At 43.5% G+C, this 19,759-nt stretch overlaps 1 protein-coding gene across 1 annotated transcript in view; it reads left to right on the top strand.

The window, feature by feature from the left end:
* Nucleotides 1-19,759, top strand: part of DIPK2B (divergent protein kinase domain 2B) — a 111,896-nt gene that overhangs the window by 62,867 nt on the left and 29,270 nt on the right. The window contains exons 3-4 of the mRNA XM_089665131.1: nucleotides 496-669; nucleotides 18,029-18,317. Of these exons, the coding sequence (XP_089521257.1) occupies nucleotides 496-669; nucleotides 18,029-18,317 (463 nt within the window). The remainder of the gene's footprint in view (nucleotides 1-495; nucleotides 670-18,028; nucleotides 18,318-19,759) is intronic.

Raw genomic sequence — 19,759 nt, forward strand, 5'->3', positions numbered from 1 at the left:
TATATGTATAAAACAGAGTTGGAATAATTTTGCAATCAAGACTTTTCAGGGGTTTTTTTAATTTGCAAATAATTATTATTAATATTATTATACAGTATTTATATAGCGCCAAAGGGTATGCTCAGCGCTGTACAGTAGCAAGGGGGACATAACATGAGACAAGACAGTAACAATACAATACACGAGGGGTTCGAGGGCCCTGCTCTTTCGAGCTTACAATCTAGGATAATGTAGAACATATGTTTTTAATTTTTATAGCCTATTTCATGCCATAAAATTTACAAAAGAGCACTGCTTTCTTTTGTAATTGTAATATTACAAAATGTGGGAAAAGGCAAAGGGGTGGATACTTACAGTATGCAAAGCCCTGGAGTTGGTAAGAGTATACATGCTATATAGCAAACATAAATAACATTCCTTATAGGTGTTTTAGTACATATTACTACAGACAGAGCAAAATTAAAATATATATTCTGTTCATTTTTGTTTTTTTAGGGTCTACCTGTGCAGTTCCTCCGCTGTCCTTCACAACGCCTCTTAGATCGAATAATACGGCGTTACACTGAAGTGTTTGATGCTGGCAGTGTGTACATGACCCACCTAACTGACAGGGATAAAATGAGACTGCTCTACACACTTTCTGTGAACACTCATCCCATTGTCTTACAGGTAATTAAAAGGTGATCTTTCTTGGCAGAGTAGTATTGCTCAAAAAAAAAGTAAAAAGTGGAAGTAGTTTTTGTAATAATAAACCCAATTAAGACTTTTGTTTTTCTTGGTTTAGAGAATGAAAGCTGGCACCTAAATTCTATGGACAATGGCCCAATTTTCCTTGGCTTTCATTTTTATAAACCTTTCCATTATACCATAGTTCCTGTCTAAAGGACTATAGCTGAACACGTAAATGTAATTAATGAAACTATATTGGTAGTTAATAGAAGGTAGAGGAGATAACGTCTCCTCTAACCTCTGTGTGCCAGGGAGGTGGTGGAAGGGAGATGGGAAAGATCTGCCACTGAGCAGCTCTGCTTATAAGAGAATTGTGGAAGCACTTCTCTTTCACTCTGAGTCTGCAGACAGGGAGATAATGTGCTGGAGGCGAGACCAGAAAGATCTCCTCTGTGACCAGCAAAGTGCCGCAAAGGAGAGTGGTATTGGCTTTACAACCAATCAGGACGCCTGGCAGGAGCTCACGTGACCATACACCAAGCCTCCTGATTGGTTGGAAAGCTAGTATCACAGGACTTCTGCAAAGATAGTTAACCTCCTCGGCGGTATGATTCTTTCCGATTTTTTGTGCTGAAAGCGGTACCATTTTTTTGCATGGAAATATGTAGTTTTTTATTGTAGGCTGTAATTTTTAGGAATAACTCACTGAAATCTGTACGAACAAGAGTCTAGTAAACATTCCAGATATGATAAAACACAAAATCATAAATTATAATTTATTAAATAATCATACAAAATAATAATATAATAATAAATTTAATACAATAATATAATCAAACCAAAAACACTGAAATTTGAAATACAGAGGCAAATTCGCACATCGCTGAGCAAAGTCGCAACATCATTTTCAGTGTCTGATGACGAATTTCCCCGCGAATCATTATCACTCAATTCTGCAAGTGGTTCTGATTTACTATCGCTGTTCTCTAGCTGGTCTAAAACCGCTTTTGACATAAAGGGACAATTTTTGGACGCCATGGACTTTTCTAAGTTTCCAGGCAGAAAGAACCGTCAAAATGCAGGCAGGGCACAGGACAAAGCAGTAGGGACAAAATATATGTGAAATGCATTGAAACAGCAATGACAGCAAAAATAAAATTTTTTAAAAATTTCAAATTTCCCGCCGGCGCCCGTACGTCCCGCCGTCACAGGGACCGAAACACGGAAGCCGGGGATGCCGGCATCAGCCGGAGGAGATGGCCGGGGACGCTGCAGGGGACACATCGCGGGAGCGAAGGACAAGGTAAGTGCTGCAGGGACCCCCTGAGCAACGCCGCATGGTAAGCCCGAGTGTAGCTCGGGGTTACCGCTCTTGGTATTGAAATTTTACCCCGAGCTACACTCGGGAAAACCGCTAAGAAGGTTAAGAAAAATGATGATGGGGTTGTGAATACCAGATCTTTTACCCCCTTGTTTCCTTCCAAGTTGTTCCAACTTGTATTTAAGTTCATGCAGATTCAGTGCAGGTGTTGTCACTTCAACATCTGACCTTTTTTACCAGCCTCGCCTTAAGATTGTCGCAACTGAGGTTTATTCACTAAACAAGGGATTATGGACAATTGTAAAGGTGTGTATATATATATATATATATATATATATATATACACACACACACACACGCAGGTGTGTTTGCACTTTTGGGTACACACCCTAATGCAATAGGCTGCGCACATCTATTGCACACCTAGCGCACACTTTCAGGCTATAGGCTGCAGAGCTGATCTGTGTATTCTGTCAGCTGGGATGTTTCCCCACTGTCTGAATACAATGACTCAGCAGGAAGGATTCCTGCATTCACACAAATGTGTATATGGGGGAATTGGGTCAGGTGTTTTTTGTCAACCCACTGGTTTAATAAAAAGAACTGACCCGTGTATGGCCAGCTTTACACCTGTATTAAAGTGTCCCCACTTTGGATGAAGCAGCACAGGGGGCACATTTGGACAGCATGATTGTGTGTCTGGGGAGGGAAGAATATTAGATGTGCTAGCAGAATTAGATACACTAACAAACTGAAGCCAAACTCCAGCTTACCCTGCAGTTACAGCAACAGTTTTTTTCATATGGGGATAAATATTTTACTTGAATAAATGAAAGCTGATTATTGTAAGCATCTAATACAATAAATAATTTGCGCTAGTATATATAAATATAAATATAAAAGTTCAATTCATAAGTCCAAAAAAAATATACCAAAACCACAAAAAAATGCGCAAAAAACTTTTTTTGTGCAAAGAAAATGTCTAAATATAAAAATAAAAAACCACCAAAAAACCTTGATAATATGATGGCAGATCATCCATATATATATTTTCAGAAACGAAATTCTGCAGCCCACCGATCCTCATAGATCGAATAACAGAATAAAAGAAGCTTTTCAAATTATCGGAAATCCACTTCTCCAAAAGACAGAAACCACCTTCAATCGTATCCAAGGAAGAAGATGCCAGGCACTCGAGAGAAACAGAGAGACTTCATGGTGCAATATTATAAAAGCCAATACCTTTATTAGATACTCATTGCACTTACTCAAAAAGGTGTCCCAGCCGACACCAGCATCAACAGCATAGCAGTAATCATATAAAAACGAGCCTAGCTACTCAGCACATGCGCAATAGCTGGCAGCCAAACGTAGTGACGTCACATCAATCAAGCTCCGCCCTACGCGTTTCGTCATCGACGTCCTCACGCAGCGGATAGATGTGAGACGTCGCAACTTCATTAAATATTCACTTCACACAAAACGAACAGCTGACATCAATGGGGAAATCACGCAGACAAGCCGCCCCATGGATGACAGGAGTTCACAGAGGGTATACAATGTATATAATATATTTGCCATCACGAGCAAAAACATTAAAAAATGGAAAAGAAAGCAAATAAAAAGGAAATTAAGAAAAATCAATAATAATAAATAAAACAAATAAATACATTAGCGGACCAGTACCTTCTAAGGCTGTATCCCAAAAACAGGAACTTAAAGGGCCAGTACCACATTAAACCCAAATAAAGGAGAACTCTAATAATAATACAAAAATGATACAGAAATAATACAAAAAAATTATATTAAACATACAATCTACCATATATGGTCATATAACAAACAACTACATAAAAGTTTTGTTAAAAATAATTAAAAATTTGTGAGAAAACAATTTAAATCTATATCAACATTTAACCCAAATGGTTGCAAAGAATTTAATTCATAAATCCAAAACGTCTCTTTTTTGGATATCTCATTAACCAAATCCGAGCCTCTCCAATGGGGTTTCACCATCTCAATCCCATAAAAAGTGAGTAAGCTCGGATCACAATTATGTACCAATTTAAATCCGAGATCCGAGCTTACTCACTTTTTATGGGATTGAGATGGTGAAACCCCATTGGAGAGGCTCGGATTTGGTTAATGAGATATCCAAAAAAGAGACGTTTTGGATTTATGAATTAAATTCTTTGCAACCATTTGGGTTAAATGTTGATATAGATTTAAATTGTTTTCTCACAAATTTTTAATTATTTTTAACAAAACTTTTATGTAGTTGTTTGTTATATGACGATATATGGTAGATTGTATGTTTAATATAATTTTTTTGTATTATTTCTGTATCATTTTTGTATTATTATTAGAGTTCTCCTTTATTTGGGTTTAATGTGGTACTGGCCCTTTAAGTTCCTGTTTTTGGGATACAGCCTTAGAAGGTACTGGTCCGCTAATGTATTTATTTGTTTTATTTATTATTATTGATTTTTCTTAATTTCCTTTTTATTTGCTTTCTTTTCCATTTTTTAATGTTTTTGCTCGTGATGGCAAATATATTATATACATTGTATACCCTCTGTGAACTCCTGTCATCCATGGGGCGGCTTGTCTGCGTGATTTCCCCATTGATGTCAGCTGTTCGTTTTGTGTGAAGTGAATATTTAATGAAGTTGCGACGTCTCACATCTATCCGCTCCGTGAGGACGTCGATGACGAAACGCATAGGGCGGAGCTTGATTGATGTGACGTCATTACGTTTGGCTGCCAGCTATTGCGCATGTGCTGAGTAGCTAGGCTCGTTTTTATATGATTACTGCTATGCTGTTGATGCTGGTGTCGGCTGGGACACCTTTTTGAGTAAGTGCAATGAGTATCTAATAAAGGTATTGGCTTTTATAATATTGCACCATGAAGTCTCTCTGTTTCTCTCGAGTGCCTGGCATCTTCTTCCTTGGATACGATTGAAGGTGGTTTCTGTCTTTTGGAGAAGTGGATTTCCGATAATTTGAAAAGCTTCTTTTATTCTGTTATTCGATCTATGAGGATTGGTGGGCTGCAGAATTTCGTTTCTGAAAATATATATATGGATGATCTGCCATCAAATTATCAAGGTTTTTTGGTGGTTTTTTATTTTTATATTTAGACATTTTCTTTGCACAAAAAAAGTTTTTTGCACATTTTTTTTTTGTGGTTTTGGTATATATTTTTTGGACTTATGAATTGCACTTTTATATTTATATTTATATATACTAGCGCAAATTATTTATTGTATTAATTGTTACACTTTATTTATGGTGATTTTTTGCAGCTGGTACACTATAAGGGAGTTATATAATTTTCATTTTGACCATAGGCGCTATTATTTATTTTCTTTATTGTAAGCATCGCTGTTAGTGGTAAATGGTTGGGTTCAACACTAACTGATACATTTGTAGGAGAGCGTATTCTTTTGAAAAACAACAGACATACTAGCTGGATCACCAGATGTAAAAAAGGAAAGATACTCTAAGAAGGAAAACGAATGCAGCCATCACATCTAAGAATTAGTAAGCTGCAATATAATAAATGTTTGCTTTTGTTTTTTTTCCTCTTTAAAGCTGTACTGTATGTAGTGTGCTGAACCAGCATTATTTTCAGGAACAGCCTCAGCAACAATGTACTTTTGGAAGCTTATTTGGGCTGTTGGATTACATTTTATTAAGCTTTTCTTACAGACAGCGGCAGCACACAAATCTATTTTTATTTGATTCATATCATTAAAAAAAGCTTTTTCTGATAGTTTTATTAGCAACACATTTGTTTTTATTAAGCTGTACTAGACCAACTTTTATCAGCAGAAGTAGCAGCCACAACAAAAGCAAATTGCAAAGCCAAAGAGAGGTATCTCCTCAGGTATGTGTGGATGAAAAAAATTATCTGATAACCCCATAGTTTGATGGTATGGTTTGTGATCTCCCTTTTTACACTGCACTGCGATGCATTGTTTTAAAAGTAAAAAAATAGTGCATTTAAAAAAACACTTTAAACTACCAACCTACGGTATATCCCCTGCGAACTCCAATCTCCATACTTTTTTCAAATATATTAGAGCTACAGTCACTAGGTATGCACTAGAAATTAGCCAGTGGCAGGACAAGTTTAAAGTAGTGAGAACTGAGGAGGCACAAGTCACAGGCAGCTCTTTTTTTGCTACAAGGAGCTCAATGCTCTGTCTTTGGGATAAGGAAGATAACCTTCTTTTTGTGCTATGGCTTGATTTGTCAGCCACTTTGGGCAGATGTGCCTTGCCTCTGTTGTGTGTGGCCTACTACCATTTTGATGTTCAGTATCTGCTTGTGGTGCCTCCATGTGCAACACCACTGTTGCTGCTTTTTAGGCCTATATGACGCTTTGTCTTTTATTATTATTATTATTATTATAATACAGGATTTATATAGCACCAACAATTTGCTCAGCGATTTACAAAATAAAGGGAGACAATACAGTTCAATACAAGAGGGTTAGGAGGGCCCTGCTCCTTGGAGCTTACAATCTAAGAGGAAGAGGCTAGTGGTACAAAAGGTAATAACTGTGGGGGATTAACTGGTAGAAGGAATAGAAGTTTCCATTATTAGCTGAAGGCAGGATTGCCTAAAAGTGGGCAGAGTAGGCGATAGTCTGATAGATTAGCGTAGAGAATTCCAGAGGATGGGGGAGGCTCTGGAGAAGTCCTGGAGATGAGCATGGGAGGAGGAGAAAAGGGAGCTAGAGAGCAGGAGGTTGTGGGAGGAGCGGAGAAGACGGTTTGGGTGATATTTGGAGACAAGATTGGTGATGTAATTTGGGGCAGAGTTATAAATGGTTTTATAGTGATTGTTAATGTTTAGAATTGTATTTGTTGGGCAATGGGTAGCCAGTGGAGGGATTGGCAGAGAGGGATGGCAGATATGGAACGCTTAGTAAGGTGGATGAATCTGGCAGCAGCATTCATGATAGACTGAAGAGGGGATAGCCTGCGATGGGGTAGGCCAATGAGGAGGGAGTTACAATAGTCAAGGCGAGAAATAACCAGGGAGTGAATAAGTTGCTTAGTGGTTTCAAAGGTTAAGAATGGGCGTATCTTGGAGATGTTGCGGAGGTGAAGTCTACAAGATTTGGACAGTGATTGGATTTGGGGCTGAAAGGACAGATGGGAGACTAGGATTACACCTCATACCCTGGCATGAAGGGAGGGACTGATGGTTGTATTATTGATCTTGAATCTTGAAGGAGAAGTCATGGGAGGGGGCACAGGCTGGAGGGAATAGTATGAGCTCAGTTTTAGAAAGATTAAGTTTGAAGAAGTGGAGTGGCATCCATGCCGATATGTCACTTAGTAGGTTAGTGATGCGAGAGGAGACTGAAGCGTTGAGGTGAGGAGTAGAAAGATAGACTTATGTGTCATCAGCATAGAGATGGTACTTAAAGCCATGGGAGTTTATGAAGTGACCAAGGGAGGAGGTGTAGATGGAGAAGAGAAGGGGTCCAAGGACAGAACCTTGAGGGACTCCTATGGAGAGAGGGAGTGAAGAGGAGGAGACAGAGTTATAGGTAACGCTGAAGGAGCGCTGCGATAGGTAGGAGGAGAACCAGGAGAGAGCAGAGTCTCTGAGGTCAAGAGAGTAGAGTTTTTTTTTTGAGGAGGGGATGGTCAACAGTATCAAAAGCCACAGAGAGGTCAAGTAGTAAGAGTACGGAGTAGTGGCCATTGGTTTTAGCAGTTAGTAAATCATTAGTGAGTTTTAGTAGGGCAGTTTCAGTGGAGTGTAGTGAGCGAAAGCCAGACTGTAAAGGGTCAAGAAGGTTGTTGTCAGTGAGGTAGGAGCTGAGGCAATTGTAGACTAAGTGTTCTAAGAGTTTAGAGGTAAACGGGAACAGGGAGATGGGTCTAAAGTTGTTCAGGTTGGTGGGGTCCAGGGACAGTTTTATAAGTATGGGAGTGATGAGTGCATGCTTTAGAGGGGTGGGGAAGGCACCATTAGAGAGGGACAGATTGAAGATGTGAGTGAGGGAGCATAGGACAGAAGAAGAGGGTGCCCTTATTAGCTGAGAGGGGACAGGATTCAGGGGGCAGGTGGTGAGACGGGCTTCTGAGAAAACTTTAGTGACCTCTTTAGTAGTGGCAAGGTCAAAAGAGGAAAGTGTTGAGGGAGGTTTAGTATAAGGTATGCTAAGTGGGATGGATGTCTGTGCAGTGGATATGCCCCTAGGAACTGCATCAATCTTGTTTTTGAAATTATTTGCAATCTCGTAAGCAGTGAGTGAGGTGCTGGGTGGAGGTGGAGATAGAGGTAGAGAGTTAAAAGTAGAGAAGAGACGATGAGGACTGGATGACAAGCTATTAATAAGAGTGAAAAAGTAGGCTTGTTTGGCAGCATGGATGGAGGAATTGTATGTTAACCACTTGCCTACCGGGCACTTATACCCCCTTATGTACCAGGCCAAATTTCAGCTTTCAGCGCTGTCGCACTTTGAATGACAATTGCGCGGTCATGCAAGATTGTACCCATATGAAAGTTTTATCATTTTTTTCTCACAAATAGAGCTTTCTTTTGGTGGTATTTAATCGCTGCTGGGCACTTTAAAAAAAAAAGTTTCTTTGTTTCTATTATAAAATTTTTCAAACAGGTAATTTTTCTCCTTCACTGATGTGCGTTGATGAGGCAGCACTGATGGGCACTGATAGGCGGCACTGATGGGCACTGATAGGCAGCACTGAGGGGCATTGATAGGCGGCACTGATAGGCGGCACTGATAGGCAGCACTAATGAGGTGGCACGGATAGGCTGCACTGATAGGCAGCACTAATGAGGTGTCACGGATAGGTGGCACTGATATGCGGCACTGATTGGTGGCACTGATAGGTGACACTGATAATGGGTACTGATAGACAGCACTGATAGGTGGCACTGACATCACTGCTGGGCACTGACTGGCACAACCGCTGGGCACTGACTGGTGGCACTGACTGGCAGCACTGCTGGGCTGCACTGATGGGTGGCACTGGTGGGCACAAGTGGGTGGAACTGGTGGGCACAGGTGGGTGGCACTGGTGGGCACAGGTGGGTGGCACTGGTGGGCACAGGTGGGTGGGCAAGGTGGGTGGCACTACTGGGCACAGGTGGGTGGCACTGCTGGGCACAGGTGGGTGGGCACAGGTGGGTGGCACTGCTGGGCACAGGTGGGTGGGCACAGGTGGGTGGCACTGCTGGGCACAGGTGGGTGGGTGGGCACAGGTGAGCGCACTGCTGGGCACAGGTGGGCAGAACTTGTGTGTGGCACTGCTGGGCACCGATCATCAGGGCACTGATGAACAGTGATCCTGATGATCGGTGCCGATCCCCGCTCTGACAACTGCCGGTTTTCGGCAGCACTTTCCTCACGCTCTGACAGCGTGAGGAAAGTGCAGCCGAGAACCGGCATTTGCATTTCCCGGTGATCAGCGTGTCATTGGACACGGCTGATCACGTGGTAAAAGGCCGCTGTGATTGGCCTTTTACCACGTCACGTGATCAGCTGTGTCCGTAGGACACAGCGATCACGGAGATCGCCGGGTGCGCGCCCCCGGGGGCGCGCAGGAGAGCGCGTTCTGGGAGGACGTCATATGACGTCCACCCAGAACTGGCCGGCCGCAGTGCAACCGTCATTCGGCTATCTGCGGTCGGCAGGTAGTTAAACTCCCTGGAGGTATTCCTGAGTGTAGCTCAGGGTAAAGTTTCAGCACCACAAGCGGTAACCCCGAGCTATACTTGGGAATACCTTGCAGTGCTGCTCTGGGATCTCTTCTTCACTTACCTTGTCCTGCGCTCCCGCGATGTCCTCCCTGCAGTGTCCCCAGCAAAGTCCTCCGGCCGATGCCGGCATCTGTCTTCCGGGTTCCGTTCCCTGCGACATCAGGACATACGGGGACGGAACTGGTGGGAAATTTGAAAATTGAAGAAGTGACATTCACTAAAATCACATAGTAAAACATTACTATATCAAATCATTTCACATACATTTTGTCCCTAGTGCTTTGTCCTGTGCCCTGCCTGCATTTTTACTGTTCTTTCTGCCCTGAAACTGAGAAAAGTCCATGGCATCCAAAAAGCGTCCCTTTAGGTCAAAAGCACTTTTAGACCAGCTAGAGAACAGTGATAGTAAATTAGAACCACTTGCAGAATTGAGTGATAATGATTTGTGGGGAAATTCGTCATCAGACACTGAAAACGATTGTGCGACTTTGCTCAGTGATGTGCGAACTTGGCTCTCTATTTCAAATTTCAGTGTTTTTGGTTTGATTATATTATTGAATTAAATTTATTATTATTTTATTAATTTTTTGATTATTTATTAAATTATAATTTATGATTTCGTGTTTCAAATTTTAACATACCCGGGATGTTTACTAGACTCTTGTTCGGACAGATTTCAGTGAGTTATTCCTAAAAATTACAGGCCTACAATAAAAAAAATACATATTTCCATGCAAAAGAATGTACCGCTTTGAGCACAGAAATATGGGCATAATCAGATCGCTACGGAGGTTAATAAAGTTAGATTTATATAGGGTGAATGCTTGGTGAGATTGCATCCTGTCTCCTAGATGACACTTTCCCAGCTGCCTTTCACACTGAAAACTCACATAATATGTTGCTGCATTACTGCTGCCATCTTCTGCAGAGACACAGCCACAGTGTCAGGAATGGGCTCACCTGCCGTGTGGGCTGCAGTACCGGTGCTTGCCAGCGGGTGCTTTCAGCAGCCAGGATCTCACTCCTGCAATCAAGCCATCACCTGAGGCTGATTGCAGGAGGTATATTTAAGCAGCACCAGGCCTGCAATCAGTGCCTTGATGTTTTCCCCATGTGCCCTGTTGTCCTGATCCTGTTTCCTGTATCCTGCCTGCTTGACTCTGACTCTGCTAGAACTCCGCCTGCACCGACCCCGGCTATTCCTGACCATTCTCCTGCCTGCTCCTATTGTACCTTATCTGCCTGATTGGTCCTGACCTGGCCAGTCCTGACCACTCCACCTCTCCAGCCCTGACTACAATTGTTCATATCTATTATTTAGTTGGAGGTTTGGTTTTGGTTGCATGTGGTTTGTATATTTGTGCTCCTATTACATTTTATTATTATTTCATCATTTCTGAAGCCTGTTGTTCCCTGTGTCAGTCCACACATCTCTGGTCATACCTGGATCCCTGACATAACACCAAGGCCAGTCCTGACCAGAAGTGGCTGCACAGGGAAGCCATCTTGGCTTGTTGTGAAGGATGCATCCGGAGGAGGTTGTGTATTTGTCTCTGCTAGTAATAGAAGACAGAGAATACCGCTATGAGATTCTGAAGGAGTATGCCAGGGATCAGCTGCTAGAGTGCATGCGGGTTGCTCATTCACTAGTAGATCAGGGCACGGAGTTTTCTGAGGTGCAGCCATTGATCCAGGCTTGTGCTGAGTTGGCTCTGTTCTGTACCCCTGAAAGCAGGGATGACTTTTCTCCGCCATTCAGTGCAGATCAAGTAGAGTCATTAGTATGGTTGTTGGAGGATGATCCGGATTGCTTCCTTGAGCATTATTCAGCATGTCCACCACATGTGCTTGTGGATTTTATAAACGCAGTGCAGTCTTTGATCAGACAGGCTACGTGTAAGCTAATCTACCGGTATTACAGACATAGTCAGATTTGTTACACCCAGCCTCAGTCAGCTTGCAACAATCCAGTCCCGCTTCTAATCATTCATCTTCTCAAAGCTCTCTTCCTTCTTTCCCCACAGCACCCCCAGTTACGGCCCAGTATGCCCTGCTATCAACCACATATCAGTACCCTGTTCCCACTCACGGCACCTATCCTGCCTTTAATCCTGTAAAGAAGTCCTCTGTAGCAACTGCTCCCTCCTCTGTTCCATCCTCCAGCTCTTCTCTGTCTTCAGCTGCTCCCTCCGTTTACAGCCCTGCATTTACTTGCAGTACTTCAGTAACTAAACCCAAGAAGAAGAGAAAATTCTTTCCCACCAGTACCATCCTGCCAATATCCAAACCGGTCAGCCTGGTGTCTGAGAACCCGCCTTCTGTTATCCTGCATGATGACCTGACATCTGCTCTCCAGCCTGATGCCTTGACGCCCGCTGTCCAGCCTGATGCCTTGACGCCCACTGTCCTGCCTGATGCCTCGATGCGCTGTCCTGCCTGATTCCTCAATGCCCACTGTCCTGCCTGATGCCTCGATGCCCGCTACCCTGCCTGATGCCTTGATGCCCGCTGTCCTGCCAGATGCCTTGATGCCCACTGTCCTGCCAAATGACCCGGTGCCCGCTGTCCTGCCAGATGACCCGGTGCCCGCTGACCTGCCAGATGACCCTGCGCTTGATGTCCTGCCAGATGACCCGGTGCCCACTGCCCTGCCAGATGACCCGGTGCCCGCTGCCCTGCCAGATGACCCGGTGCCTGCTGTCCTGCCAGATGACCCGGTGCCCGCTGTCGAGCTTGATGCCTCGGCGCCCACTGTCCAGCCTGATGCCTCAGTGCCCGCTGTTCAGCCTGATGCCCTGATGTCTGATGACCCAGTGTCCGATACCCAGCCTGATGTTTCTATCTGGCCTGATGATCCTACCCGGCCTGATGGTCCTACCCGGCCTGATGATCCTACCCAGCCTGATGACTCTACCCAGCCTGATGACTCTACCCAGCCTGATGACCCTACCCAGCCTGATGACCCTATCCAGCCTGATGATCCTATCCAGCCTGATGATTTGGTGCCCGCTACCCAGCCTGATGATGCTATCCAGCCTGATGCCGCGGTGTCCGTTATCCAGCCTGATGCCCCGGTGTCTGTTATCCAACCTGATGCCCCGATGTCCGTTATCCAGTCTGATGCCCTGGTGTCCGTTATCCAGCTTGAGGAACCGATAGCTACCACTCAGCCTGATGACCCGGTGCCTGCTGCCCAGCCCGATGACCTGATGCCTGCTGCCCAGCTCGATGACCCAGTGCCTGCTGCCCAGCCCGATAACCCAGTGCCTGCCGCCCAGCCCGATGACCCGGTGCCTGCCACCCAGGCCGATGACGCGGTGCCTGCCGCCCAGGCTGATGACCCGGTGCCTGCCGCCCAGCCCAATGACCCGGTGCCTGCTGCCCAGCCCGATAACCTGGTGCCTGCTGCCCAGCCCAATGTGCCTGCTGCCCAGCCCGATGTGCCTCTGCTCACTGCGCAGCCCGATGTGCCTCTACTCGCTGCGCAGCCCGATGTCCCTCTGCTCGCTGCCCAGCCCAATGTGCCTCTGCTCGCTGCCCAGCCCGATGTGCCTCTGCTCGCTGCCCAGCCCGATGTGCCTCTGCTCGCTGCCCAGCCTGATGTGCCAGCCCCTGATTCCCAGCTTGCTTCTGGAAATCCTGTGTCCAGCAACCTGCCTTCCTGCGGTCTCCTACAAAAAGATAGGTCTACCAGGAGGAAACCCAACCAGTCGCTTGACTCCGGCAGTGGGATATCCAGCCAGTTACCTGACCCGGGCGGTGGAACATTTTTGCCATTAAGGACTGTTTGGAGCGTCCTGAGGCCGCTCCTTGAGGGGGGGCACTGTCAGGAATGGGCTCATCTGCCGTGTGGGCTGCAGTACCAATGCTTGCCAGCGGGTGTGTCTAGAATGGGCTCACCTGCCGTGAGGGCTGCAGTACCGGTGCTTGCCAGCGGGTGCTTTCAGCAGCCAGGATCTCACTCCTGCAATCAAGCCATCACCTGAGGCTGATTGCAGGAGGTATATTTAAGCAGCACCAGGCCTACAATCAGTGCCTTGGTGTTTTCCCATGTGCCCTGTTGTCCTGATCCTGATCCTGTTTCCTGTATCCTGCCTGCTTGACTCTCCTGCTTGACTCTGACTCTGCTAGAACTCCACCTGCACCAACCCCGGCTATTCCTGACCATTCTCCTGCATGCTCCAATTGTACCGTATCTGCCCGATTGTTCCTGACCTGGCCAGTCCTGACCACTCCACCTCTCCAGCCCTGACTACAATTGTTCATATCTATTATTTAGTTGGAGGTTTTTTTTTCTGGTTGCATGTGCGTTTGTATATTTGTGCTCCTAATAAATTTTATTATTATGTCATCATTTCTGAAGCCTGCTGTTCCCTGTGTCAGTCCACACATCTCTGGTCATACCTGGATCCCTGACACACAGGAACATGGTCAGTGCATGGGTTATAGATGCTCCTATATCTGGACACTATTGTATCCATTTTACATACCATATTCGTTAGTACTCTGCTGGGGATCACCTGACTTAGCAATAGCAGATCACAGGTGTAAGGTAGCTAGGACAAAAGGAAACGAATAGTATGTGTTCTGAAGAGTGCCTACTGGAAACTTTACTCACTGCTCCATTGTCCTGGAACAATGTTATAATTTGACACTGTTCCCATTATCTATCTGACTCTGGCTCCCTCTCAGGCACACATGTGGCTTGTACGACAAAAGCAGATTTCTCTGCCACTATTTAGAATTCTTTAGAAAATTCTCCTCGCTTAGAGAACCTTTAATTTCCAGAGGCCGACATGATACAAGCCTACTATTCCCTCTTAACCTGTCCAAGATTCAAAACCAGAACCTGCTTCCTTTGATATTATGGAGGAAAGTGATAAGTACCTTTATTTTATAGCAGATGTTCCAGAGAACTTTCCCTCCCCTGCATTTTATGAGGCTCAAGCTATGGCTTCAACTTAAATACCTTCTACTGTGGACACACTAATTCATGCTGTGTGCGCTAGACTTTGTGTAACAGCACCTGGATCTCCACAGTCTAAACAGGTCCCTGTGGACACTAAAAAAAAGTCCAGAAAGATGCTTCCAATACACTCAGATTGATTGAGCAGGTTATAATGACTGGCCCAACCCTAAGAGAGTTTTCACTTCTCTTAAGATTTTTGCTGAGATGTATACTAATGAAAATGATTTTAAAATGAATTGGACAGTTCATGTGGTAAATCCTGCCATTTCAGTTCTCAATGAACACCTTACATCTCCTATCGAGGATGTTCTCTCTTTTAAGGATTTTGTTGATAGATGTCTAGAAGTCCTCTTAACGACCTTCTTTGCTGTTGCAAGTTCTATCCCACATCCAGCTATTACTGCTATGTATATTTTTCAGACTATTGCTAACAGGACAGGGCATATAAATTAAGAACATACCTTCCTTGAGGCTGTAGTGAAGAACAAAAACAAAAGCGCACCAAACTTGTGCATTACCTCAGTAAGCAAAGGGTAAATTTATTGAATTAAGATATATACTCACAAAAGTGGCAATATATAAGGCATATAAAATCCAAAAAATCCTCGGAGCTCTGAGGAAGAAGGGATCTCCCTTCGAAACGCGTCAGATTCGCCCTGAGAGTCTCCCCTCTCAATGGGATTCACACGTGTCTCCTATTCCAGTGCTTCGATTTTGGATTCTATATGCCTTATATTGCCACTTTTGTGAGTATATATCTTAATTCAATAAATTCACCCTTTGCTTACTGAGGTAATGCGCAAGGTTCGTGCGCTTTTGTTTTTGTTCTTCACTACAGTTTCTATTGGGCTTCCCCAGGCTCGTGTTAGAGCTGCACAACCTTTGATCGGTTACTGGACAAACTTTCTTATATTGTTCCATCGACCCACTTCTGATCTGGGTCCCTGAGCACAGGAGGTGTTGTATTTGCTACCTTCCTTGAGGACCTTGCTCTCTTAGTACAATTAAAACTGATGCCATCAGAATTGTTGTTATGTGGTGGGTCTCTAGAGAATGTAATTTGCCAGGTCTCTGGAATGTCCCTTATCTCTATGCGTGTATACAGGACTTTGTGGCTAAAAGCTTGGTTTGCTGAAACTGCTTGTAAAAAGTGTCTTCTTTGCATGCTTTTTGATGGTGAACACCTGTTTGGGGAAGTAAAGGTGCTTGTAAAAAGGTGCTTTTAATGCAAAAAAGCATAAATCTCCTATTCCTATGACTGTTAATTCTTCTGAGGGAAAGAGTCCTTTTCACTCTCCTTGGTCATCTGCTTCCAAACCAAGGCTTAGCACCTCCTTTTGTTGCAAGCCCTAGACTCCCAAGCCTGCCAAGTGTACTTAGAAGCCCTCCTCACAATGAAGGGGCACCCCCACTTATAGGAGTGAGGGGATGTCTGTCGGCATTTGTGCCAATCTGGATACAAGAAGTTCTGAAACTCTGGTTCTAATCTGTCATTTCAAAGGGTACAAGTTTCTATTTCTGCCCCTCCTTGCTTTTTGCCTTTGAATGTGGCAGCCACAGACTGAAAGAAGACTGATTTAATGACTGCCTCCCATCACCATCAGGCACAGTAGTGGTTGTACTAGTTCCTTTTGAAGAATAATTTCAGGGATTCTATTCAAACTTATGTACAGTACCAAAACCAAATGGAGGCACCCACCCAATATGGGATTTAGAAACTCAAAATTGTACCAAAATTCTGGATGGAATCAAGGAGATATGCTTTCTATAAGACAAGAGGAATTTCTTGCATCGATAGACATACAAGATGCCTATCTACACATGCCTATTTCCACCCACACCAGCATTTTCTGCATTTTACTATGGAAGACCAACACTTTCAATTTTTAGCACTACCTTTTGCGTTGTCCTCTGCACTCCAAATACTCACAAAGTCTCATGGAGTGGGTAAGGTTATATGGTGCACTCTGCGGGTGGTCCCACCAAGTTTATTTGCCAGTGTCCAATCACCTGATGGTTCTTGCATGCATCCCATAGTCTAAGGATACAAGTCTTGTCTACTGTACTGTATTCCAAGGTAAAGAATTTACAGGTAATTCAAAATTCCTATTTTTTCATTCTTTAAAGTGTGTTTAAAGTGTGTTCAACAACCAGCAGCGTTCACTACAGTATGGCTGCTGGAATATGATATGAATGCAGTGGTGTCAGTGCACATCCCTCAAGGAGTCATAAAGCATGTTATATAACCGGATGATCCCAGGCAGGATGGATCTCTCCTTCTAACTGGACACAGGAATGTTCCACATTCATTTATGAGCCATTGAAGATTCCCTAAAGGTGTTTTGACCAACTTTTGATCACGGTGGGAGCTGATCCTGTGTCCAGTCAGAGGGAGAGATCCATCCTGCCTGGGATTATCCGGTGATATAATATGCTTTATGACTCCTTGAGTGTCATATTTTTTAGGTGAGCGCACAGGCCAGATGGTGCCGGATAGATTGGCACGATTTTTATGAGCACGCAATATATAAAGTTGAAGAATTGAAATCTGGATTTTTTATTTTATTTATTTTATTTTTATTTATTTTTACACTTGGGATTTTTGCAATTTACCTATTGTCATGGTGTATGATTTGATCACTTTTTGATTTTAATTGTCTCCTAGTCACTAGTATTTTAATTATTTGGATCATGGTACATTTTATATTTGAAATTAAGTTGGTTCATTAACATTGTTTATTGATTACACACAGTGTCACATCACTAATCTATATTTATTCACAATTTTTATTATTTTTATTGCCTTTCATTATTCATTTCAAGTATATCACAGTACACACATTCTTTTACTAATTTGTTATACATCATATCAAAGCTGGGTGTTAGCAACTACTTCATCTTCTGAGAGGATTTTTTGGCAGCGCATGAGTCCACCCCCCTATTTAATGCACATCCCACTGAAACTTTTTTTTGTTAGAACTTCATAAAGTGACATTTCATGCTGTTCTGTTGGCCACAGTGAGGTGGATTGCGCTACGTTGTGCTACGCTGTGCTGAAAAAAAACATTTTTTCAGTACACACCACATAGCATGGTATTGTGAACTGTCATAATAGGGAACAAGGTTTATTTTTTGTCTATGCATTGATACTGCATTGGGCTAGGCTGACCAGCACAGCCCAATGGATTTGATTTGAACAGCCTCAGGCAACTGCTTGCATTGCTGGCACTTTGATATTGATACTAAATTAAAAATGTTAACATTAACCTTTTGATTCTTAAATATTATCCTTAGAATATTTTATTATTGCTGTTTTAGATGTTCCCCGGAGCAGAGGGATGGCCTTTCCCAAAGTACTTAGGGTCATGTGGACGCCTGTTTGTGAGTACAAGTTCCCGTCCACTTAATTCCTTCAACAACTCTGCTCCTGAAATAGCAGCAGACCTGGTGTACCAACTTCTTCAAACCATACACCATTTGAGCAACAATGACTTGAATTACTTTTTTTATTTTACACAAATTGATGGAGACACCTTTGGAACAATTAGTGATGGTCGTTTATTTATCAGAGATACTAGCAGTCTTGGCATCATCGACTTGGAAGACGGTAAAAAAAAAACCGTAGTGGTCTATAAATATATCTGTCTTTAAGGTAGTGCTCACTTTAGCATGATACAGACTTATTTTGTTACACAAAATGACATTAAAGGATATTTAACCTCAAGAACAGGCTAAATACATTTATCCAGGTACAGAAAAGTACCTGTTGACCTTGCCAGAGTTTCAATATCCTTGTAACCTTATTTTCACTGAATTGAAATTCCATACAATGTTTATCAGATTTCCCAGCTATCTGTAAACTACACCACCACTGCTCCCTTTGTAAAAGGGGTATGAAGAAAGGAAGTGCTTATAGTCCAGATCAGGAGAGCAAGCTAAGCTGAGAACATTGCTCCTCCATGGTTACAGTACAGTGAACTATTCACAACTGAGGACATCTAGCTGATCAATTAGTTGAGCACTGTTGAAGTCCTGGCTGAAAGCAGATAGCAGACTTCCCCTTAAATTCTAGTAGCAAGTAGTCTAGGAGTGAGCAAAGTCCTTTTAGCGGTAGACTGTGGCAGTCCAAAAGTAATGGAACTGAGCAAAGTCCTTTGCAGTAGCAACAGTTCGACATGCTCTTCAGAACACCAGCCAGTGTACCCTTTTTTTCTCAGACCCACACTGACTGTCAAGCACCAGAGGAGTCGCAAAGTTCACAGATTCCCCAAGATCTCTCAGTGTCTGTATTCTAAAGTCCAAGGACAGAATGGCAGCCTCCTTCCAAACTTCTAAGCGACTCTCTCCAGTGATACTAGGCAGATCTTTGGCAGACAGGTCCCCTCTATCAGCTTTCTGTAGAACCAGGGTCACTCTTTCTAAATTCAGGTCCTCAAGGCCCGCTTGGCAGCAATTGCCAGGTGAGGCAAGTCTGCCTCTAGCCTGGCTTGGTGCAATCCTCTCCATGCAAAAACGCTGAGCCTATGTGCTCACAGAACATAAATACCACTCCCAGCATGCAAATGGACCACCCTCCCCTGCAATTGGCCAGGGTTGTATCCATATTAATGCTGTTCATTTGCCTAGTTCCCTCTCAGGTTCTGGAAGGCTCTAGTTGCTTTCAGAAGGTGGGCAGAACTCAAGGCAAACTCAGCAGCACAAGTGCGTCATGAGAAGACTTGATTAATCAGTTACAGCACTCTGTTAAGCAGAGAGTCCAATTAGATTTTCCTAACAGGCTCTCTGTTAAGCAGATAAACACAGCTATACTTATCCTAAACTATACAAATCCTAGCACCCAACTAGGAGGGTGCTATGTATGTATAACACACTGCACTTTTACTGTTTGCAGGATGTTGATTGACTACAACATGGCGGTGTTTAGCAGTTTGGCTATTACAGACTTGAGTATAGCAAAGTGTAAAGGAAATTTATAAATTCTGTATAGAATTGTATTATTTATTGTATGCTTTGCCTATGTATTGTACACAGCACTCATTGTGCACATGG

This window comes from Staurois parvus, unplaced genomic scaffold (assembly GCF_062004578.1).
Source record: "Staurois parvus isolate SC_StPar_1 unplaced genomic scaffold, SC_StPar_1.0 ptg002140l, whole genome shotgun sequence".
NCBI lineage: Eukaryota > Metazoa > Chordata > Amphibia > Anura > Ranidae > Staurois > Staurois parvus.